Source organism: Tiliqua scincoides, chromosome 4 (genome assembly GCF_035046505.1).
Source record: "Tiliqua scincoides isolate rTilSci1 chromosome 4, rTilSci1.hap2, whole genome shotgun sequence".
Lineage (NCBI taxonomy): Eukaryota > Metazoa > Chordata > Lepidosauria > Squamata > Scincidae > Tiliqua > Tiliqua scincoides.
The window spans coordinates 206611672-206637580 of record NC_089824.1 but is presented as its reverse complement, the minus strand read 5'-3'; the positions used below and the strand labels follow the sequence as shown (position 1 = coordinate 206637580).

The window sequence follows — 25909 nt, the reverse complement described above, 5'->3', positions numbered from 1 at the left end:
GTGTCCCTCCAAAACCATTTAAGTTTTTAAAAGAGGTGGGAAGTGCAGTTTGGGTTGAAAGCCCCTCCCGAATGGCCAACAGAAAAGGGGAGCCCCAAAATGTATAGAAGGGCAAGCTCCCAACCAGTATTCATGGGCCAAAAAATATCAGTTTTATAAATGAATGTATGAAATTTAAATGAATGAATGTTAAACACGGATCTTATTTTGTAATATGATATGGTTCAGAACAAAAGAGAAAATATGACAAAGAAACAATGCCATGCTGAAACTGAGAAATGATATGGGTGCAAATGGAGTTGGAGCTCAAAATGCTCAGTGAAATCACTGAACTGGATCATGCTGGGGAAAAAATTGCCATCAAAGCATTCTTTGTAAATAAACCCAGTTTGAAGAGCTGCATTGTCTCTACTTCAGTTCTGCCCTAAGTTTTGGCAGAGCGGCAGGTTACTGGATGGTAACTGGACTAAAGGGTTGAAATCCCAGACAAAAGTGCCCATATTCTCTCAGTGACATGCAGAAAGTGAGACCCTGACAAACTAGGGGCTTGGGGAAGTGGAAGAATGACTAGACAGATTGAGTGTCTTGAGATCCTGGGACAGAATCTTTCAAGAACACCACAAATGTACATGTACCCATATGTTAATGTTTAATTAAAGCTTAACATAGCGCAGGAGTATCCAGACTATAGCCTGGGGATCACATTTGGTCTACCAAAAGTTTTTATCTGGCCCGCAACAACTTTTTTTTGAGGGGGGGGGCAGAGCATGTGCTAATATTTGACATTTTTACCCATATCATTTCTCAGTTTCAGCATGGCATTGTTTCTTTGTCATATTTTCTCTTTTGTTCTGAATCATATCATATTACAAAATAAGATCCATGTATAACATTCATTCATTTAAATTTCATACATTCATTTATAAAACTGATTTTTTTGGGCCCACGAAAATGTGTAAACTATACCGTGTGGTCCTTGTACTGAAAAGTTTGGAGAGCCCTGTTCTAGTGCACATCATAAATAGAAAGGTGCTGGGAAATCACTAACATGCTCACATAGGAGTATTGAAATGTATTTGGGTACTTCCAAAGCAAGAGCAAGTACTGAAATTTGGTGCCTGTGTAGCCTGAGACATCCTGATTACTAGATAAAATTCTGAAAACAAAACTTTTAAAATGATGCTAACTCTGATGGTGTACAGCCTACTGCCAGGCAGTTCTCCAAGAAAGCGCATAAGAAACCACATGTGTTAGAATGGAGGAGTGCGGGAGTTTCTCACACTTAAATAATCCCCATGTTGGGGAAAAGGGGATTTCCAGTGACTGTGTCTAAGATTACAGAATGCAAACTATTGTCACACACCAAGTCTCCTGTCAAGGAAGCGTTCTTGGCCCACTAGCATATGTTCATCTGTTAGATATCCTGTCTCCAGCTGTCATCTTGTCAGTGTAGGAGGATTAAATCAGGAAGGAAGGATCATCAGAGTTTCACAGGGATGGTTCCTCAGGAGGGCCTCCATCCTTGCACATACAGGGAGACTTTTGAGTGCTTGCACTTACAACTCCCTTTGCTCATCCTGTGATGCTTTTAGGTAGTAACAACCTTTTCTCGGTAGTTCGGGGATTTCACAGAATCATAACGAACCATTTTCACTTCTTTTATTGTATGAGTCATGTTCTATACAGAATCGTGGTGTATTACAATAAACTGTCTGGGACAGGTTGCTAAAAAGACCCACTCTGTGGCTTTTAATGTCAGTATAATGCTTTCCCTAAGGTATGTCTGCATCAGAGAGTCTCTACTCCAAACTGGTCCTCATTGTGTGTCCCTCTGGTGGGGGGGGGGGTGAGCTAGTTGCAGGAGGAAAAAAATGCATCCATTAGCGATCAATAGAGGCTTAGCTTCTATCTTCATGTAAATAACACACAGGGTGCACACAATCAGGACTGGAATCATAGTGTGCGCAAAGTGCTAACCCTCCTCCCATCCACAGCAGTTTTGCCCTTTGTTGTGCATCTCCCCCAAAATGCATAAGGAAAAGACCCAGAGCAACTAGGCCAGCTTGCACATTCTGTGTAATGCGAAGTTTGGCCCTAGCTCATTAAAATCCAGCTTAACCAGTACCGCATCTTTTGGTTGTGAATTCCTCAAGTTAGCTTATGCATCATGTGAAGAAGTACCTTTGGCTTCAATTTCTGTGGTTCTTACAGTTTTACTGTCATCGTGTACTCCTAAACTTCACTGTGAATTGATAATGTCCCTTCCTATGACAGTTTGATGTGCAGCGCAATCCTACCTTGCGCTGGAACAGGCAGGCCAGGAGGCTTGTGCTATATCCAGCGCAAGATAGGACCCCAAAGTGGCTCGGCTGGAGGTAAGGGGAAACTCTTTCCCTTACTCCCAGGTAAGCCACTGCAGCCCCAATGGGTCTCAGCAGAGTGTCTTGAAGCTGTTCCGCGCTGCTTGGGAACAGGGGTTAGGATCCGGCATAAGAGCCAGGTCCCAGCCCCGCCTCCTGCTCCCTGCCTGCCCCCAGGACCACCCTCCACCTACCTCCCCCCCCACCCCAGAACGCTCCCCTCCTGCCTCCTCCCCGCCCACCCACAGCCTTGTGTCAGCCAAGCTCGGCCGACGCATGTCTCTATCCTAAGCCGGCGTGGAAACTGGATTCAACCTCTGTGGGCCAGCCTGCATTCCTGTGTCTTATGAGGAGGCGCAAAAGTGCTTTGCGGCACATTTTCGACCCTCCTGGGCCAGCATAAGGGATTGTACCCTAAGTTACATTTTGTTTAGTTACTTACTGCATTTATAGATCACCCTTCTGTCCAGACATTCAAGCCAGTTTACAGTGTGAATGTACTAAAGCAACAACAAAAGATTACCAAAGATAAAACAGAGTTGTCTCACAACTGTGACTGTCCCTTCAGAAGCTGACAGTCTGAGTTCTCTAGCTTGGGCTCTCTTCTTCTGCCTCCCTCTAAGGGCACACCAGTCTTAAGTAGCTCCTTGGGAAGTGGGATTATAGGAAATTCTAGGAGAAAACATGCACACCTTTCTAAGAAGAAAAGATATAGAAAAAATATGATTATATAAATTTATCAGCTCAGTGGTTCCAGAGAAGCTGTTGGTCTGATCTTGGAAGCTAAGCAGCATCAGGCCTGGTTAGTATTTGGATGGGAGACTGCCTGGGAATACCGGGTGCTGTAGGCTTATACCATAGTCTTTCGAGACTGAAGGTTGCCAACCAACCATTAGTGGTTCCCAAACGTTTTAGCACTGGGGCTCACTTTTTAAAACTATACTCTACAATAGACCGACTCTGTTGGAACACTTGCTATCACCTGTGTTTACACTTGGAGGATCTGCTCAGCACAAGACTTAAAAAAAAAAAAAAACCCTAGAAAGAAATTATGTACAAGTAATATTTTTATTTTGTTTACAAAAAATTGATCATTTCTCTTAACAAGGCAGCCCTAATGAACTTTAATGAATGCCGTGCTTCCTTCCTCATTTCTCCCCAGAAAGATGATAAAAAAAATCTTATGGTTTCTTTTTTTCTTTTTTAATTCTTAAGGGACATCAACTAAGCTACATTTATATCTCTATACAGTAGAACCTCCAAAGTTGACCACCTCTCTATAATGACCACCTCCTTAAGTTGATCTAATTTTCTAGAGCCTTGGGTTTTTCTAGACCTAATTTTCTATAGCCTTTTTCCCCCCCCCCCGTATGTTGACCACCCCCCTATGTTGACTAATTCCTCCAGTCCCTTAGGTGGTCAACTTAAAGAGGTTCTGCTGTATTTGCAAATGCTTAAAAACTAAGAACATAAGAACAGCCCCACTGGATCAGGCCATAGGCCCATCTAGTCCAGCTTTCTGTATCTCACAGCGGCCCACCAAATGCCCCAGGGAGCACACCAGATAACAAGAGACCTCATCCTGGTGCCCTCCATTGCATCTGGCATTCTGACATAGCCCATTTCTAAAATCAGGAAGTTGCACATACACATCATGGCTTGTAACCCATAATGGATTTTTCCTCCAGAAACTTGTCCAATCCCCTTTTAAAGGTGTCCAGGCCAGATGCCATCACCACATCCTGTGGCAAGGAGTTCCACAGACCGACCACATGCTGAGTAAAGAAATATTTTCTTTTGTCTGTCCTAACCCTCCCAACACTCAATTTTAGTGGATGTCCCCTGGTTCTGGTGTTATGTGAGAGTGTAAAGAGCATCTCTCTATCCACTTTATCCTTCCCATGCATAATTTGGTATGTCTCAATCATGTCCCCCCTCAGGCGTCTCTTTTCTAGACTGAAGAGGCCCAAACGCCGTAGCCTTTCCTCATAAGGAAGGTGCCCCAGCCCAGTAATCATCTTAGTTGCTCTCTTTTGCACCTTTTCCATTTCCACTATGTCCTTTTTGAGATGTGGCGACCAGAACTGGACACAATACTCCATGTGTGGCCTTACCATCAATTTGTACAACGGCATTATAATATTAGCCGTTTTGTTCTCAATACCTTTTCTAATGATCCCAAGCATAAAATTGGCCTTCTTTACTGCTGCCACACATTGGGTCGACACTTTCACCGACCTGTCCACCACCACCCCAAGATCTCTCTCCTGATCTGTCACAGGCCGCTCAGAACCCATCAGCCAATATGTGAAGTTTTGATTTTTTGCCCCAATGTGCATGACTTTACACTTACTGACATTGAAACGCATCTGCCATTTTGCTGCCCATTCTGCCAGTTTGGAGAGATCCTTCTGGAGCTCCTCACAATCACGTCTGGTCTTCACCACTCGGGAAAGTTTGGTGTCATGTGCAAACTTGCCACCTCACTGCTCACCCCTGTCTCCAGGTCATTTATGAAGAGGTTGAAAAGCACTGGTCCCAGGACAGATCCTTGGGGCACACCGCTTTTCACCCCTCTCCATTGTGAAAATTGCCCATTGCCACCCACTCTCTGTTTCCTGGTCTTCAACCAGGTCTCAATCCACGAGAGGACCCGCCCTCTAATTCCCTGACTGTGGAATTTTTTCAGTAGCCTTTGGTGAGGGACCATGTCGAACACCTTCTGAAAGTTCAGATAGATAATGTCCACGGGTTCTCCCGCATCCACATGCCTGTTGACCTTTTCAAAGAATTCCAAAAGGTTTGTGAGGCAAGACTTACCCTTACAGAAGCAATTCTGATTCTCCCTCAGCAAGGCCTGTTTGTCTGTGTGTTTTGAGATTCTATCTTTTACGAGGCATTCCACCATCTTACCCGGTATAGATGTTAGGCTGACCAACCTTTAGTTTCTCGTGTCCCGCCTCTTTCCCTTTTTAAAGATTGGTATGACATTTGCTATCTTCCAATCCTCTGGCACCATAGCCGTTTTGAGGGACAAGTTGCATATTTTAGTCAAGAGATCAGCAACTTCATTCTTTAATTTCTTAATAACTCTTGGGTGGATGCCATCAGGGCCCGATGACTTATTGATCTTTAATTTATCAATGAGGTCTGAAACATCTTCTCTTTCAACCTCTATCTGACTTAATTCCTTGGTCAGGAGGGGCGTTTGGGCAGCGGTATTTGCCGGAGGTCTTCTGCTGTGAAGACAGATGCAAAGAACTTATTTAATTTTTCTGCCATCTCTAAGTCTCCTTTTATCTCCCCTTTCCCTCCCTCACCATCCAGAGGGCCAACCGCTTCTCAGGCGGGTTTCCTGCTTCTAACTTATTTGAAGAAACTTTTATTATTCCCCTTAATGCTGCTGGCCATGCATTCCTCATAGTCTTGCTTGGCTTCCAGTATCACCTTCTTACATTTCTTTTGCCACAGTTTATGTTCCTTTTTATTCTCTTCATTAGGGCAAGACTTTCATTTACAGAAGGAAGCTTCCTTGCCCTTTACAGCCTCTCTAACTTGGCTGGTTAGCCATGCGGACACCCTCCTGGATTTAGTGGAGCCCTTCTTCCTTTGCGGTATACACTTCCGCTGGGCCTCTCTTACTGATGTTTTAAGCAGCCTCCATGCACTCTGGAGAGATTGAAATCTTTTTACCTTCCTTTTCAACCTCCTTCTAACCAGCCTCCTCATTTGAGGGAAGTCCGCTCGTTGGAAGTCAAGGGTTTTTGTGAGAGATTTGCCTGGTATTCTTCCCCCGATGTGCATGTCGAAATGGATCACAACATGATCACTGTTCCCCAATGGCTCCGTAACATTGACATCTCTAACCAGGTCCTGAGTACAGCACAATATTAAATCCAGAGTCATCTGTCCTCTGGTGGGCTCCATGACTAGCTGCTCTAAGGCACAGTCATTTAACATGTCAAGGAATCTGGTCTCCTTTTCGTGACCAGAACACAAATTGACCCAGTCTATATAAGGATAATTGAAGTTCCCCATGATTACAACCCTGCCCTCCTTGTCACCTCCCTGATCGGTTTCCTCATTTCAAGGTCCCCTTCCAGTTTCTGGTCTGGAGGACAATAGTAAGCCCCCAGTATTACATCACTCCTGAGGCCTGGTAATTTAACCCTCAGAGATTCTATGGTGGAATCGAACCCGCCTTTAATCTCTACTTGTTGAGTAGTAGCTGAGCTTTTTGCAGGGCAGTTAGCTCCTGCAGTTTGCAAGATAGTTGCTAATTCCTCTGCAAGGACTTCACCCCTTGCAGTTGCAAATTGCTGTTGAGATTTGCAGGACAATTATTGGCTAACTTGCAAACTCCAGGGTAAAACTGAGCTGTTTGCAGGGTAATAAGCAGCTATCTGATTTTTTAAAAGCCTAGGGCTTGAGGCAATTCGTATTTCATCTTGCCATCACCTCTGTTTACATTGAAGGCTCTGCTCAGCACTCACCGAGAAAGATCAGGTCCTGACCAACAGTTTGGGAAACAGTGTATCCCAAGATAAAGCTCACCACTTGAATTACCGTTGTGTCTGGATTCCTTTCTTTAGAGAATCAGGAGTGTTTCAACCTGATCACCTGGTATTTCACTGGTTATCACTACATAGTAAAAAGTGGACCCTTCCGTTCATTGCAACAATCTCAGCTGAAAACAGCTACCCTCCACTCTCCTGTTATGAGCAAGGAGGTGTTTCTAGAACAGGGGTGTCCAAACATCTTGGCAGGAGGGCCACATCATCTCTCTGACACTGTGTCGGGGGGGGGGGGAAGAATTAATTTACATTTAAAATTTGAATAAATTTACATAAATGAATTCATTAGAGATGGAACTTATATGAATGAATGAAATGAAGGTCTTGCAATAGCTTAAGCCCTATAAAAGGCCTTGCACAAAGCAAGGCCGGCCTTTCCTTCACTGCCACTGCTGCATTACAGACGTGAAACAGCAAGTAGGTGAGGGAGCCCTCATCTCACAGCTCAGGTGAGAGGCCGAACAGTCATCCTCACACTGAGAGCAGTTGCATCGGGCCGGAGACTTGTCTCTGGAGGGCCAGAGGCTCATTGGAGACTGGGGGCTCCCCGTGGGCCAGATTGGGAGCCCCGGAGGTCCGCAAGTGGCCCCCGGGCTGGGGTTTGGGCACCCCTGTTCTAGGCTGTCAGCACAGCTTCCATAGATGTTGAGCTCTGGCATCTCTTTAATTTGCAAAATAATGGTTATATAGGTTGCACTTGACTCTTTCACACTTGGGTGTGAAACACTTTGGTGATTCTTCCTGATTTCCATATTCGTTCTCAGTGCAGTAGTGTGAAAAATGGCTTTAATTAAACCCAACTAGCTAGAGAAGATCTGTTGAAATATGTCTCAGGAATTTGTAAATTGGGGCACAGAGGTGAATGCCTTGCAGATCTTGAGTCCACAGGCAGATTCATAGAACTGAGACCTATTAGCTTTGAAATTCGACAAGCAGGGGAATCCTCTCCCAACTCCACAGTCAGTATTTATGGGTGCTTTACTTGTCTACTATTGCAGCTGATGATAATTTTTGACAATAAGTTCTCTTTGCAGGATCCATCTTGCAGGTTGCAGGAGCAGCTTATAACATCCCTTAGGGAAAACAGCATGAAATAGTAGCTTTGAGTTAGCTAAGCTTTTGTTCTCACCAATTGCTGCTCCCTTGAGATGGATGCTAGCAACAGAGCACCTGGCAACTGCTATTGTAAGGCACTGATCTGCAGCTGCAATAAAGTGAGACCTGGCTTGGGGATGTGTGTGTCATATCCCACTGTATTATACTGCATATGAAGGGATGCAGCCCTTAATAACTTGAAGGGTGATTACAAGGGTTTGGAATAACTTCCTTAAAAGACATGCTGAGTAACTAGCTATGCTTGCAAAGGGGCCTCATATGCTGACATACATGCAAAGCTGGAGATTTTTGGACCAAGAGACAGTCCAGTAATTAGGTGTAAACAGGAATTTGTTAAGGAACCCAGTATTAAAAAAAAAAATTTAATCCAGAAAAAAACTCAATTCTCACAGAAAGATATCTTATTACAATACAATAATACCTTTATTGGCATATAAGATATCTTATTTAGAAGAGTAGTCACTGCAAAATGATGCTTAGCTCATGGCTGAGTGTAGATTTGAATAGGGCTCCCCCCCCTTTTTGTTTAACTCTCTCTATACACTATTCAGTGGTTGTCACACATTTAGCACCGGGACCCACTTTTTAGAATGAGAATCTTGTCAGGACCCACTGGAAGTGATGTCATGACCGGAAGTGACATCATCAAATAGGAAGTTTTTTAACAATCCTAGGCTGCAATTCTACCCACAGTTACCCAGGAGTAAGTTCCATTGACTGTCATTGTTAAAAGAGTTTACATATCCCCTCGGTATGAGTTTACATATGATATATGTTTATGATATGATATATGGATATGAGTTTACATATCCCCTGGGGGCTGGGGATAAGAATAGGCCCTCAGTTTGGCTGTACTTGTCGTAAGAGGCGACTAAACAGCCACCGGGTAGATGGGACTCGTCACCCTGGGAAGGCAGCTCATCTGAGAGAAGGAAAACTCTGATCCCAAACCTCCACTGCCTTGTGGCTACATCCAGTTATGGAAAAGGCTTCAGGAGTCAACCGGAAGCAAAACCGGAGGCAAAAGCCGGAGCCGGAGTCCCTGAGGCAGTTCATGGCTGAACACAGTCACGTTCTGGCAACTCCTGCGACGCTGCTGGAACCAACTGTATTGGCCTCTGCCTTTCCATTGGACCATTTCAGCGACGTGGAGAGCGGGATTTGCTGCATGGGTAACAGCCTATCCTCCATACCTACTTTACCCATGCTTTGCGCACTGGAGAGGACACTCTGTTCCAGAACCACCATTCAGAGCGTGACACCATAGTCTTCCGAGACTGAAGGGTGCCAACACATTACATAGTAGCTTGTTAAAAGTACAGTTCTGTAACATTTCCCCAAATGCAGTCACAGACCATGGTAGCATCAAGTCTAATATATTAAAAATAAAATATTGAAATGAATGGGGACCCACCTGAAATTGGCTCGCGACCCACCTAGTGGGTCCAGACCCATAGTTTGAGAAACACTGCACTATATCATGCGCTCTCTCTCTCTCTCTCTCTCTCTCTCTCTCTCTCCCCTCCCTGTTTTTTGCTGTCTGATGAATTTATGGAAATCTACAGTAGCTGGGTAGCTCAAAAAGGCTAACTCAAACCATATTCAACAGTAGATGAATTAAAAGAACATTTTGCAAGCTAGTATAGTTAGATTTCTGCTGGAGTTGGCGCAAACTGGTTAAATGACTTGGTCTGGCAGAACTGTTCTCTAGCTGAACTAGTATGTGCAGAGTACCTTCCCACCCCTTTAAGTAATCAATAATAACATACCTCTATGTATGGAGCAGAGCTTCCAGGCAAGAGATGTGCTGTTGGGCTTGATTCAACTGAATACATGCCTGCCAGTTAAGACCAGTGTAGGGGGTAGAATTTGCAAGAGAGGAACAACAGGTGGAAGATGTGGCTGAACCATCCCCTGCCTCAATTCCTGTTTTAGAGGTGAGCTATGAACAAGACAGTAAGAAAATGGCTTGAGAGCATTTGCAGAGGAGACATATGGTAGTGGCTGCAGAAATGGTTTATAGCATCTCCCTCTTGATCTCTCATTTTTCTCTGCAAATGTCCCACTCACTACTCCCATGTTAGAGCTGCAGGTTAGAGACACAGCTGGGAATCTGCATTTACTTGAGAAAGGTGGAATAAAAGTCTTTTAAATGAATAAATATTTCCACCCTTAAGTTATTAACTATTATTAACTGTATTTATATACCGCTTTACAACTAAAAGTTAAGTTGATCCTAAGTTGATCCAGTTGTTTTTTTGCCCTCCTTGGCGCGCGCGCACACGCACACACACGTGCGCGCGCGCACACACAGAATCTGTCTGGCAAACCTTTTCTTGCTATAAATATTTTTAAGGCAATAATATGTTTTTTCCTTTCTACAAAGAATCAATCAGATTAATTTTGATGTTTCCTATTTTTTGCAAAGTTATTTTAGGCCAGTGAATCTGGGGTCAGCTGTTTTGTTTCCTTTTAATCTGCTTCCTTGGAAGTTTCCTTTTATTTCTTTCCCCCTCTCCAACTCAGTTTTCCCATAAAATTAGATATTCTGCCTTTATGGTGCCGTAGTAAGTACAGTGGAAAGAAGCAGTCAGTGTAAAAAATGCCTTAATCTTGGCAGACCCTCTATGGCTTTCCTGCAACTAAGAAAGCCAGCTGGTAGATCCTCAACTGTAGGCTAGAGGGCTGGTTAAAGCACAGCAAAGAACCATCCTTGTGACTCCCAGGAGATTCATCTGTCTGCTGCTCTCAGTCATAACTGTGGATACTTTGCACTTTCAGCAGCTACACCAGCAACTTCTGAAAAGTGTGTGTGTATTTAAATGTCACATTATTTTAATTTTATGACTGTTCTCATAAAGTTTTGTGCCAAGCAAGGTCAAATTCCCTTCTTAGAATGAGTGATGCAAGTCAGTTGGATAGATGCAAATGGACAGATTTTGCATAAGTGCACCCTATTTGTATGGCTGGTTCTGAATTCTGTGGGAGGGAGGGGTTGTGAGGATTGGCATCATGGCAGGAAATGTCAGTACAAAATGGTGGTACTCCAGGAAAAGTTTGGGTAAGCGAATAGGGCACAGAGCTCAATCATCTGGCTTATTGAGAAGTCAGCAGACGCTTTTTAAAAGGAATGTTTCTAGACCACATGATGTTAGGGCAGGATTGGAGGGAGCGGAATGTTAAAAACATTTGCCAAAGTCTTACAAAATGTTTTACTAGTTCAACTTACAAAGTAGACTAAATTTCTTTCCATAACAATGTAGACTAGAATGTTGCCTTTTTTACATGAAAGCTGGATTTAGAAATCCAAGTGCCTATCTGGCTCTAGGAGCTTTTTAGAAAAGACAACTAATTAGAATTTGCAAAGATTTTGGGCCTGGTTAGACAGCTTTCCCTCTTTGTGGGCCCAATCCTATCCAACTTTCCAGCAGTGATGAAATCATGCTAGTCAGATGTGTACTGCATCCTGTGAAGGGGGCCTTCATGGAGGCCTCCTTAAGATAAGGAAATATTAATTCCCTTGCCTTGGGCTGCAGTGCAGCTGCCATGGTGCTGCAAAGTTGGATAGGATTGGGCCCTGTGTCTCCAAATGTGTGCACCAACACCATCTAATATCCATAGATAAAAAACGGGGGCTTGCTAACCCGTTACACCCTAAATTGATGTACCACCCCAACAATCTTGCCTTGATGTACAACCCCAAAATGTTCCCATACTTTGAGGAGGCCTCTGTGACTGCCTCCGCACTATAGGATGCAGTGCACTAGAAAATTGGATAGGATTGGACCCTAAAAGTCTAAATAAAAAGGGAATAAAACAATATGGGAGAACAAAGGTGGGCAGTAAAAGTACAAGCAGGCTGATGGATAGTGCCTAAGTTTGACTGGAAAGCTTTCATCAAATGGGTGCATTAACAACCAGCAGGTGAAGGTGAAGGTGGGATACTTAATGTTGGAGACCTTTGGGAGGAAGCCGAATCCTAAAGAATTACAACTTGGGAGAACCCACACTAATCATTTTAATAAGGCAAAGACAGGTATAAAATAAAGATCAGTGATTTACTAGGGGCAAGTATCAAACTATAGAGATTATCTCTGGTACACAGGAACAGTTGGACATTGGCTCTACCTTCTATGGCTTTTAAAGGAAATCAATCAAACGTGCTGAAGTTGGTCTATAAATGGTTGTTTATAATAGCTAAATGCAATCTCCATATGCCTGCTGTCTTTGGATACCAGTTGCTGGGGAGCGAAGAACAGGGAAGAGCTATTGCCTTCAGCCCCTGCTAGTGGACATCCTGAAAGCACCTGTATGACCACGATCAGAAAAAGAGCTACACTAGATGGCTCTTTTGGTTTGATTATAAGAGGAACTCTGCTGGTTCAGACCAGATGTCCATCTGCTTCTTAGGAAACATAAGAAAAACATGACTTCATAGTAAAAAGCCTGAGCAAGCTCAACTTTAATTCTGCGCCTTGTGCAAATATTCTTACAACTATCTAAAATACTTATTTTCTTTCACCTAGCCATGTGGACTTGTACAGAGGTGGCCAATCCATAGCATGGCATGTGCTATTTTTTATGTAGAGAATCTTGAACATGCCACTCCACCTTAACATTGCTTTTTCCCTTGAAGGAAAAAAACAAACAAACAGAAGTGGGGCATCTCTCATTTTAATACCTCATGTGAGATTATAGGTCTTCCTATATCTCTACACCTGATTTGCACACCTGTCTCTTAAAAAAAAATTTATAGCTCGGATTCAGGATGCACTTGTGAGGTAGGACCTTGGTCTGGCTACTGTGCAGAAGGCTGTGTCTCAGGGAGCTGTCAGCCCTTGACAATTCCATCACATGAAAATCACTAGAACATGAATATCGCATGAAAGTGCTAGAAATTGCTGCCTGTGGTAGGAAAGCCTGCATGCATAAGGTGCTTTTTACCTTGTGGGAATGTTTATTTGCATGAACCGGCCTCACCATGTTCTGTGAATGATCAATCACCTGGCTCAGGGATCATTAATGCTTTTAGTGGGTGGGAGGCGATCTGCTGTCTGGCTGTGTGGATAGTAATCTCCAGGTATTAGGGTTTTCTTGAACTTGAGTTGACTCACTTCAAGAGGTGCATTGTGTTAACTTCCCAAATTCATGGGCAGTAATGGGTTTCTACAAGATGGAGGTGAGAAGGGTAGCTGAATAATGTTTCCCCTTCAGCATATCTGCCTTGTTTCTTCCCACAAGAAGCAAGACTAGGGCTACAATCCTATGCACACTTTCTTGGGAGCAAGCCCCACTGAACATAATGGGACTTACTTTTGAGCAGACCCACTTAGGAATGGGCTGCAAGACAAATTATGCAAACTTGCATATTTTCTGCAGAGAGCAGGAGTCAGCATTTTGGGAGGAAGAATGTGGATTACCCAAATGCGGATTTTTTTTTTAATTCAATAAAATTATTTGTTGTTTTTGTTGTACAAATTACTCATGAAAGATAGAACATGATTCTTGTCTCTCCCACAATGCTAGAATCTGGGGGTCATCCGATGAAACTGATTGACAAGAACATTCAGGATTGACATACTCCTTCACAAAGAGCGTAATTAGTCTGTGGAATGTGCTGCTACAAGATGTGGTGATGGGCCACTAGCCTAGATGGCTTTTAAACCAGTTCAAAGCTATCAATGGCTATCAATGGCTGCTAGTCATTTTGACTTCAAGCTACCTCCAGGGTCAGAGGCAGTACCACTTGTCTCTGACTATTAGTTGCAGAGGAGCAATTGTGGGATAGCATTATGCCTTCAAATTATGCTTGTAGACTTCTCATAATGGCATCTGGTTGGTCATTATGGGGGAAAGGTGCTGGAAACTGCTGAACTAGAATTTATCAGGAAATTTATATTCAATTTGGTTTCAATAAAGATGATGCTTTTGTTTCTCGTTACATTGTTTAATAACTTAGTTCAGCCAAATCTAATGGTTTTGCATACGAACAACCCTCTATTAACAAGTCAGGCTCTAAAGGTAGCCAACATTCCTCCTCAGTACTTTGATCAACTCAGCATAGCCAGAGCAACTGCTTTAACTATTACTGCTGTTGAGAATCATCACTGTACGGGGGACCTCCCCGAACCACGGATCCAATATCTGCGGTTTCACATCCACTGAGGGCTTCCCCGCTCTCATAATACCTTTTAAAGGCATAAAAACGTTGTTTCCAGGTTTTTTTTGTAAAACGAAGTCACTTTTTTTTGGCCTAAACGGCCATTCTAAGACCTATAGAGGCTGCAGTCAGATACGAGCAGCCTCTGCAGGACTCAGAAGAGTCTCTGGAGGGCAGGGGCGTCCCCAGTATTTGCCATTTCCAGTATCTGCAGAGGTTTCCGGAACAGAACCCCCACGGATACGCCTGTACTTTCCATTATTATGCAAAGGCTAAAATCTCTTAGCCTTTGACCCCAACTTTTTTGCCTGTTTCTTTATCCCTCTGTGTGCATGTATGTACATACATGTATGCATAAAATAAATTGGTTAGTCTTTAAGGCAGCTGTATTCAACCTTTTTCATGTCACGGCACACTGACAAGGCACTAAAATTGTCAAGGCATACCATTAGTTTTTTGACAATGAACAAAGCACACTGCCCAGACAGCAGGGCTCACGTTCCCCAGTGGCCCTACTAACAAATGATCCTCCCCCAAAGTCCTGCGGCACACCTGCAGACCATCTGTGGCACATCAGTGTGCCATGGCACAGTGGCTGAAAATGGCTGCTTTAAGGTGTTACAAGACTCCTTGTGTCAGCTGTGACAGACTAGCACAGTGGCCCCACTGGACTACTAGATGACCTTTTGGTTTAATTACATACGGTAATTCTTATGTTCATGCAGCTTTGGTTACTGCTGTTGTGCCCTGCATGCAAGCTTTCCCATGACTCTCAGTTGACACCATAGTATAAAGAACACCAAACTAGATGGACCATTTCTCTGAAGCAGCATAACACTTCTGGTGGGTTTTTTGTTCAGAGCCACTGGCTTCTTGCTTGCCTGTATCTGAGCCAAATTCTTTGGCTTCCTCATCTCAGTCCCTTTCTCTTGCAATTATGAGGCTCAGGAAGCAAACACAGCAGACCCCTGATAACCATTGTTCCTTTTTTTGTTTCTCTTCTACTGCTGGCTGTACTGTAAGACGTGTACCATCTTGATAAGCAAGTAGTCAAATAAAATAAGCAAATCCCCTCATTCCTCCCCCCCCAGCACCATTAGCGGGGTTAACATGCAGTTTCAAGGCAAAAGCGAGTGGTTCGTTTAGCAGTTACTTTCCTGCATTATGTCATTGGCTGTGCTATTGAAAGTAAACATCCCAACTGGATAAGTCAACAGTGCTCTGTTTACACAGGGCTCATAAAGTACAGTAGCTATAGGTCTGCTTTATGGAGTGCCAGCCCCTAAGGGGAAGAGAAGGAATAGTGTGAAATTACTACCTGCAGTTCACCTATCCGGAGCCTCACAGTGAATTTACTGCGTGCAAAAGAAAACAATCCCAATCTTAATTATGTCCAGTTTATCTGTTCACATTGCTCCTTTTGTGGGTGAGAACGTAGTGTGGACTACTGATGCACTGAAGCAGACCCTCCCCCCCTTTCAGGTTCCCTTTCATTGCTTTTTTTTTTTTCCTTTCCTGTTTGGTGGGGAAGAAATTAGAACCTGAAAATAGAATTTAAAAGAGAAACTTCAGGGTGGGTAACAGTATTTGGAACCCAGAAGCATAAAATATACATAAATATCAAAGTCAGCAGAAAAATGTCCGCATCACAGAGTTTTTGTCAGGAAGGAAGGAAGGAAGGAAGGAAGGGCATTTCTAAATATGCATCAAGCACAAGTGGGCAGACATCGCCTCTGAAAGTGGATTAGGAAATCATATGCGACCAACAGGTTAGGCGAGCAACTCCAGCATCTATGTAGCTTTCGGCTTGACACTTTGAAAGTACAGGTCCAACCTTTTATATGCAGATTTTTTATACATGGATTTGACTCAACACGAATGGCCACTGCAAATGAGAAGGGATATGCTGATTCCTGGAGAGGGGGAAAAAATGCACGCCTTTAAAATCACAGTTTTAAAAACTGCTTTTTACTGTTGCAAAGACAGTCATACAAGTGATTACAGATATAACCTAAGTATCCATAGATTTTTCTATCTCAGAGCTGATGAGAAGAGCCCTTTAAATTAAAGGAAAACAGTCCTTTAATAATGCCAGAGAGGGCAGCCCACTGACAGTCCATCCATCATTCTCTCTGCAGGCTTCACTCCTCCCTTCCCCCTGAGCACATGAAAGAAGGCTAAATGGCAGTGATTATCACCTCCTCAATTCTTTCCCCCTCACTGGGGCTCCTGGTGAAGGGAGAGATTGCTGCCTCCTAGTGAAGCCTAAGCGCCTGGAGAGAGACTGATTGCCTCTGTGTGCATTGCAAAGGTCATCAAGGCTGTTTTTAAATCACCGGAGCAAAGAAACTTTGTTTTTTAAATTGATTTGCTATAGTGTGTTTTTTGCCATCCACGTGAGTCCTGGGAACAGAACCCTCGAGAATAACGAGACTCAATCTGTAACTTCAGTTTAAAAACAGATTAAAATTCCAATTTGCTGCTGTTTTCTGTGCGTGAGTGAACAGCAGAACTCTCCGATCTGGTGGATAATTCTGTAGGCATGCAACTTTTTTTTTTTTTTAAATCATCCACTGTTTCAGAGTTGTTGGCAGGTTCATCTGTTTTCTGTGATACTGGAATACCAAGGACACATCTGTCAGTATTGGCCATGATCTCCCATGTAGTAACCTTGCCAGATGGGCAGATTCTTTTTTGGTAGGGTATGTGCTTGCTATCTCAGTCTACTGATTTTAATCTGCAAGGGTCCTTAAATGGTGCACAGCTTCCATCTGGGTATGATTAGTTATATTTCACAAAGGCAACTCTGTCCTGAACTGCATTTTTTTTTCATAGTTAATGTTAATAAAATCTCAAATGCCATCAACAAAAAGCCACCCTGCTTAAAAAAGACATCTTCTGGTGGAAAACTTCAAAAAGTGCAAGTTTCATAATTATATTACTAGAAATTATGTCTTTGTGTTCTTGTTGTACAAAGATGGTACATTGTTTCTCATGTGCTACCCACTGATATTAGAGATTGCAGCAGAATGCACATAGGACAGTTTGCAAACGCATGTTTCTGTGGAGGTTTCAAAGGACTTAAAAGTACTTTTGACAAGCACTGCAGTATGTAAGCATGGAGGTGCATAGCTCAAAGTGGGATCTCACTTTTATATTGGAATCTGCGTAGCAGACTTCATTACTAGCTTTCAATTTTCAAACAATGTACCACCTTCTTTGGGAACATAAGAAGAGACTGATAGTGCCTAACCAGATGCTTTGAGGAAGTTTACAAGCTGAACATGAAGGCAGTAGCCCTCCCTTGTTGCTTGTCCACACCGTCTAGTATTGAGCAGTGCAGCATTATTATTATATGTTTATATACACTGGGCCCACATTACCGGCGGATTCAGGACCCAAGGATTTGATTATCCACAAGTCCTGAACGCCCAGGGTCAGCCTGACGCGGACCCTCTGGAGGAGACGGGAGCTGTGTGCCCATTTCCTCAAGAAGGTATTCTGGGGGCTTGGGGGCTATCCTTGGCCTCTCCAGCCCTCGGAACACCTTCAAAGACCTTCAGGAAGTCTTAGTAAGTCACTCTGACTTTTGGGGAAAACCAGAAGTGACATTTTAGGCCCTTATAATGCCTTCTGAGGCCCAGCGAGGCTCCCTGGACCTCAGAACACACTCACCGGCCCTAAGAGCACCCTCTGGAGATGATGGGAGCACAGCTTAGAGAGCCCCAAGAACCACCGATTTTATCTGTGGGTTTTCTTATTTGCAAGGGGTCTTGGAACAGAACCTCCCACGGATAACACAGGACACCCTGTACTGCTTTTCAACAAAAAGTAGTTTAATGTAATGTTTGGCTGTCTGTGAAAAGATTCAGAGTTTGGTTTTCTGCTTCTTCATTCAGGAGGTTCTCACAAAGTAGATCCAGTAGACCTACCTCTCCCCAGAGAGTTGCTGCTAGTCAGAACCAGGAAATAAAAGGCTTGACAGACCTGTGATCTGACTCAGTCTAGGGCTGCAATTCTATGTACACTTACTTGGAAGTAAGCCCCACTGAACTAAGTGAAGCTGAAACACCGAGAAATGTTATATTTAAAAAATATACATTAGCTATATTTTTAAACATATGCTGCTATTCTTGTAATGATCTGTTTTCTTTAACAATAAACCTGAATATGGGAATTGTTTTATTGGCTAAGCTTAAGCTTCTACAACGGAATGTGCATATTTGAAGCACATTCGTCAAGCTACATTGAAGCTCCCATCACAATGTCCAATCCCAGAATCAGCTCAGCACAAATGCCCTCAAAGATGGTAGTTAAGCTTATTTTCCTTTGAATGCTGTAGATGTATTTTGGTTTAATTTTTTTTGTGCTTGCTAGATATAATTTATCTGAGTTTTCAGAAGTATAAATCTCTAAAGTGGCCAATCCAGTTATGAACTCATCCAGACCCTGACTATTTACAAAAAGTGATTAATCAAGCAGACCATGTGGAAGAAATAAGCAACTTCTGTGAAAGTAATCTCAAACGATTCTCTTAACTGGCAGTCTTGTGGACCAGCTGTGTGAATATTATAAGTGCCCTAAATTTAAAAACAAAAAGTTCCCAAAATTGCACGAATGATTAATTGTGATAATCACTAAATGGTTGGTTCTGGAAAATACTTATTTAGAAGTGGATTTTTAATCACCCAATGAGTGGTTCTTGGAAAGTCACGACCCATCACAAATTAGACATTGTGCTGAAATTCAGGACATGCATACGGTAATTGGTAATACAACCGTACCAATATGCTCATTTTCTTACATACTGCAAGCCTTTCCTCCAATGTATAACCTTTGAAACCCTTCTTTGTGATGGGATAGAGTTAAGCCTTACTGGAGAGTAGCAAGTGCAAGGCTATTTGGGCAGATTCAAATAGAGAGAGTGCATAGCTCCATGATCGAACACATGCCATATCTGAGGGAAGCGTTACATCCAATCCCTGACACCTTCATTTTAAAAGGTTTCAGGCCAGCTCTGGAAATGACCTTTGCCTGAGAGCTTAGAAGACTGCAGTTAGTCAGGTAGACAGCACATGAATGAGAATGGATGATTGGTTCTAACTAAGGACAATTAAGGCTGCAATCCTAACCTCACTTTCCTGGGAGTAAGTCCCATTGAATACAATAGGACTTACTTCTGAGTAGACCTGGTTAGGATTGTGTCCTAAGTGTCATATATTCAGGACTGAACATATACAGTGCAAACATGTAGTGCAATCATTGTTTGATCTAAGCAGTACAAGAAAATGCTCAGCTGCAAGCAGAGAAGCAGTGTGAACTGGCTGGCAGTCAAAGGGTCAGCACCTTTCAGGATAAATCTCTTTCTTCCATGGCCCTGAAAGCAATAAGAGTTAGCAAAGAACACTGTTTTCCAGTTTATATTCTAATAAAATGCTCTGCAGATCTTCATCGTAGGGTGGGTTGAGGCAGGAGGAGTTTGAATTCAGGTCCTTAACTCCTAGGTCTTTTAGCCTAAGCATGTTCCTTAGAGACACATCTGGACAAGTCAAAGGAAAGCTCTTGATCCTTTCCAGCTGTTGTAATTGTGGGGGAAGAATTCTCAAATTGCAGGTCTCCTGCATCAAGCTGCCCATGATGACAAGGGAAGAAGGTGATCTAGATGGATATTATATGCTTCTATTGAGTTTCATTGCTTGCTGTATGCAAAGATGCTCTGAAATGTGCATAGATGTGCTTTCTTATGGAGTAATGAGTGTGTGGTTGGATTCACTAAGAAGACAAAATGGTTGCTAAGCACAGTGTGTGTACTCCCTGAGGCATTTGGTTGGGCCACTGGAAGGTCCAACCTTCCTTCCTACAGGAAGTTGGACTAGATGGGCTTATGGCCTGATCCAACAGGGCTGTTATTATGTGTGCACCTTCCTACTCTCTCAGTTCAAAGACAGCACATCAGACTAAGGTGTGCCTAACATTAGCCAAGAGGTAGACAAAAATTTTACCTTACATTTGCTGAGGCAGGGGCAAGAAGCAATCTAGCTCCAGTTACAAGGTACTGGGTTTAAGATACATGTAAAGAAAACTTCCTAACTACAGGAACTGTTTAGCATGAGGCTAGTTGGCTATCTGTCATGGATGGATTTGTTTACGTGCACAGAACTGTAGGACAAAGGTTGGTATAGAAAATTTGTGAGGTCTTTGGTGACAGTTCTGTGAATTTATGGATTTGTTCAATTCCGCTTCCTTTATCTCAGTCTGCTACTTTCCCAGTATTTTCGGCAGGATTTAGGTGTTGTATAGAACTCTTTAATGAACCATAAGCTTTTTGGATATTAGAATATGTTCTGATAATATGTATTTTCCTTTTACTCAAGCCCACCAGGTTCCCTCCAGCATCCTCCAAAGCTCAGCTCCCAGGCCTACAGTCCTCTTGCCTCCCTCCTCTGTCATCCCTTTTTGCCACAGTATGTCCCTAAATCCTATGTGAGGTTTTTCCTTCCAGCCCAACTGTCTTTCCACTTTGCACACAAAACCTGCATTATAGGCATTCTGTGGCTGGCCCCTCCCCTTCAACAATTAGAATATTTCTGAACGTTCCAGGATTGTGGCTTCCAGGAGTCAGTCAGTTTTTGTACATAGGCATTCAGATCCATACACACATGCAAGTACAGGTACCATATCAGCTAGAATGCAAAGCAGTGGGGATTGAACTCCTTTCTGCTATCTAGGTGGTTCAAAAGACATCACATTTCAGTTTGGAATGAGTTATGCCTTAGTTCTGTTTAAAGGAATTCAGGGTTGTCCACTGGAATCCAATCTGCAGGTGGCACGTTTAAGGTTCCAGGATTGTCTTGTACTTGCACTTGAATATTTGGCCATTGACTTGGAAACAGACATGGGCTGACTCCAATTCATTCAGCCGAGTTCTCCTTTGTCAGGGACAAGGAGTACTGGAGCCAGCTCCTGACTGTTTCCACATGAAAATGCTTCAAGGATAGGTTTATTTTTCCTCTGTAAATTTTTAGCCCTAAATTTAGCTTCACAGAGAAGCTCCTTTGGCTGTGAGAAGGCGGCAATAGTGACAAAATCAACCTTGTGGGTAGTTCTGAAATTTCCTAGTAAAAAGAGATTTGATTTCATTCATGCTTATGTTTTGTCCACAGCCCAGCGCTCTGCTCATGAACTTCCAATGGTTGAGAGGCAAGATGTTGACAGTTGCCTAGTGTATGGTGGGCAACAGATGATCCTGACTGGACAGAATTTCACTGCAGAGTCCAAGGTTGTATTCACAGAGAAGACACCAGGTAGGCCACTGGTTGTATTGGTTCTCTGATTTGAGTGATCAAGGGAGACTATGACTTGTAGTACTGGATTCTTACTTGCATGGCCAGCATAGCCAGAAATGAATGTGAGCAAAATCTTGTATTCAAATTCCTATCATGAAGTCAATTGTGAAGAAGAAGTGAGACAGTAGGAGCAAGTGGTGTAGCTCTCTGTGCATCGGTTTCTTCCCATTCCATTACCAACAAGCTGAATGTCTAGCTCATGTCTGGTAGAGCCCAATAATCCTGATGCTGCCTCTTGTAGATCCCAAAGTGGTAAAATTCCTCTTCTCCAAAGAAGGAAGCAGAGCTGGTGAGTGGGAGCCCCCATTGGAAAAAGGCCAAAAATTGTATCTGCACATGTCATGCACATGCCTCTGAGAGGAATTTTATTAAGGGGTACAAAGTTTCTTTCGGGCTGCTTTGCAAAGTGGGAGGGGTGAAACAGAACAGGGGAGGGTGGTTACAGGCAAGCAGAATAGGGGCAGGGAGGGGCAAAGCAGGGTGAAGGGAGGAGAGAGACAGCTGGAAAAGTCTTTGGAGCCCAGGTCTACCCACGTGGTATCAGTAGTGTCCCCAGCATCATCAGTCATGGTAGTGTCCCCTGCATCCTGTACGGGCAGCAAGTCTGAGTAGATAGGAAAATGTCAGATCCCAGGAAATTTCTGGGGCACTTCCTTTGGCTCCTGGGCCCCCCCTTTGACCCTGGGCCTGGGTACAAATTACCCCCTTTACCCCCCTCTCCTAGGCCCTGGTCATGCACAAATGATGATACAAACATCTTTGGCCCCATTTGCCCTTCTCAACAGAATCTTCTTCTCTTCTCCGCTGAGGTCACAGCGCTAGACAATAGCTCCAAAGAAGCTATCAACAACCTTGAACAAATTAATAACATTTACTGTGAAACCTAGGGAACAATTTACTATTACCTAAGATTGTGCTGGGATTGGAATCCATTGTTCACATTTCGTTGCTCATTACACTGATTATGCAGAAATGAACCCTGATGAAAGCAGGGTGTTAGAAGTCAGTAGACTTCTATACATAGACTTGTGTCTTCTGTTTCCATACATTCTTCCAAGTATAGAAACTTGAGAAAGCAAAAATAATCCTGATGTAAGCATGCATAAGACTGACATCCAAGATTACCTGGAGGCTCTAGGAAACTGAATATGTAAAGAATATTGATGTACTGTGATGGTGTCAGAAAACAGAAGTATTGATTTAGTTTTGCTTGCAGCAGAACTAGAAAACTGGAACAAAGAAATGAACCCTGTCTGAGGACAATGTTAGTATGTGGAAAGTGCTGTAAGGATAATTATTTGACAAGGGCATATATAAAATTGCATGCATAAAGACATTTTACCTATTGTAGTGCTTACCAAACTATTTAGCGCCGGGACCCACTTTTTAAAATGGCAATCTATCGCAACCCACTAGACAAAAAGAAAGAGATTTAGAAATAAATATTTTATTTATGAATAGTTAATTAATTAATAATTGGGGTCCTGTGCTCCCAAGGCTGCTAGAGACCATACATATAGTACGTGTGTGTAGACACTTGCTAGACTCCCTAGAAAGTGAGTTCAAGGACTGTTCTCCAAAACCTTTACAGTCATTCCAGGGTAACCAGAAAGCCGAACAGGAGAGCAAAATGTGCAGTTAGGAACTTCCAGGCTGGACAAAAGACTGAAATTGGGTTCACATGTGATCTCCTGCATGCCAGTTACTAGAAAAAATAGGAAAATGTGACAATTTAATTTGAGGGTATGAAGATGACCTCATACCACAGGTTAGCATTCCAGCTAAGGTTTTTCTCCACTGCATACTGGGCAAAAGTGCTTGCAAAGTGTGTGTGTGTGTGTGTATGTGTGTGTGTGTGTGTGTGTGTGTGTGTGTTTTTAAAGGCCCCCAAAACTTTTCACAACCTACCAAAAATCAGTTCACAACCCACTGGTGGGTCCTGACCCACACTTTGGGAAACACTGATCTATTGTATTCATCTAATATAAATAGATGTTTATGGGGGGGGGCGTATTTAAGTCTCAAAAGTAACAGGCTTTGTCCCTTTTAAGATCACTGAAGCAAAGCAAAATTCCCATAAGGGAAAAAGCTTCACCAATGAAATTTCTGCCTTTGTGTTTAAAAGGACAGCAGTCCAAAGTTAAGATATCCATAGGGTGACAGCAACTGTTACTCTGCACATGCCCAATCTTGTCTGATCTCGGAAGCTAAGCAGGATCAGGCCTGGTTAGTACTTGGATGGGAGACCGCCTGGGAATACTGGGTGCTGTAGGCTTATACCATAGTCTTTCGAGACTGAAGGTTGCCAACCAGTCCAAAGTTGGTTTTTTCCCCCCTCTAATAAGAGATTTGGCTTATTGTTCTCAAATGATAGGGAACATATAGGTCATTTGGGACTGAACAAATCATGGCAAACTTTAGTCAAGATCCACTACTTTTAATAGGACTGAGTTGGTGTAAATCTGTTGCTGACTTTGTTCTGTATGGAAGTCTGTAGTGTGGAGGGTTGTTTTGAAAAGCGAGTGTGTGGGCCAAAGCCCCCAGTCAAAGTGGCCACCTGGCAATATTCCTTGCTGCCACTGCTGTTGCTTCCATATCCCTTCAGAAAAAAACTTCTGAGGATCACTATAACTAGGAGGCCATCTGAACATGACCCAAAATCTTCAAGTTGCTGGCTATTCCTTAAGTGATCATAGATTTCCCATTGAGTTCATTCTTATTGTCTTGCCCTGCATTCATCGTGGCCTGCTGTGAATAGCGGCAGCTGTGCTTTGATTTCTGACCTGAATCATACCGGACCTCAAAGAAAACATCACCATGGACATTGTTTTTAGTAGGTAGTGCACATGTTAAAACAATGGCAGTGACTAATAGAGAATACAGCACAGCTCACTCACATGCAATTATAAAAGTTATTAACGGAGTTATAAATGAGTCAGAGCTGTGGAGGGGTCAGCCTTGACCTCTACAGCTCTGACTCACTGGGAGTCCAGTTACTAATAGCTGTCACTTGCTTTGTAGTCTCTCAGGGACTGGCTCCCATCTTCCTTTGCAATGGGGCGTTTACCTATTTATTTTTTAAAAATGTAACAGCTCTATAAGCCACATTAGAAGATGCTTCTGAAACTCAGGGACTCGTAAGAAGCAGCCACCGGGGCTGTGTGGGAAGCTACTGCTTTTAAAAAAAAGAAAGTTGGAAGCCTCACTGTGTCTGTGGTGGCCTCACGCATCACGACATGGGCATAATGGAGGGTGCTGCAGGCAGTAGCATAGCTAGAGGGGTGCAAAGCACTGTGTTTTGCAGGGAGCCTCATTGCAGCATGCAGGCAGCCCCTCCCCCTTCTCCTTCGGAGCCATTCTGGGCGGTGGGAGCATACACAGAGGAAAAAACCTGCATTTTTCTCCCACCACCTGAAGTGGCTCCAGAGGGGAAGGGAGGGGCTGCTTGCATGCTGCAGTGAGACTCCCTGCAAGACTTAGTGCTTTGCATCCCCTCTAGCTATGCCACTGGTTGCAGGAAACCTAGGTCTGGCTTTCTTGCTGTTATGTAAATTAGGGAGCGCTTTACACTGTTGGTTTGAGTGGTGCCGCAGGATGTGGTGACAGCATCTGGCCTGGATGCCTTTAAAAAGGGATTGGACAAGTTTCCTGAGGAAAAATCCATTATGGGTTACAAGCCATGACGTGTATGTGCAACCTCCTGATTTTAGAAATGGGCTATGTCAGAATACCAGATGCAGGGGAGGGCACCAGGATGCAGGTCTCTTGTTGCTTGATGTGCTCCCTGGGGCATTTGGTGGGCCGAGGCAAAATCCAGAGCTAGAGTCCCCGAGGCAGTTCATGGCTGAACACAGTCACGTTCTGGCAACTCCTGCGACGCTGCTGGAACCAACCGTATTGGCCTCTGCCTTTCCGTTGGACCATTTCAGTGATGTGGAGAGGGGGGATTTGCTGCATGGGTAACAGCCTATCCTCCATACCTACTTTACCCAGGCTTCGCGCACTGGAGAGGACACTCTGTTCCAGAACCACCATTCAGAGCGCGATACCATAGTCTTCCGAGACTGAAGGATGCCAACAACAACCTGTGAGATACAGGAAGCTGGACTAGATGGGCCTATGGCCTGATCCAGTGGGGTATTCTTATGTTCTTATGAGTGGTCCTGCTAAGGTTCACAGAATCTACTTGCCTGCAAAAAAGTTAACTACCCTCACTTCCACTGCACACCTATATTAGGCAGCTGTGGTTTATTGATGGCTGAAAAGCGAGATCTAGTGCTTTCTGTTTGGTACCTGGTGGTGAATCTTGCTCATCTCGGGTTGCCAGGCAAGTGGCTATTTGCAAACATAAAT

At 43.4% G+C, this 25909-nt stretch overlaps 1 protein-coding gene across 1 annotated transcript in view; it reads left to right on the top strand.

Moving 5' to 3' along the window:
- Nucleotides 1-25909, top strand: part of NFATC2 (nuclear factor of activated T cells 2) — a 139427-nt gene that overhangs the window by 49441 nt on the left and 64077 nt on the right. The window contains exon 6 of the mRNA XM_066624149.1: nt 21374-21514. Within this exon, the coding sequence (XP_066480246.1) occupies nt 21374-21514 (141 nt within the window). The remainder of the gene's footprint in view (nt 1-21373; nt 21515-25909) is intronic.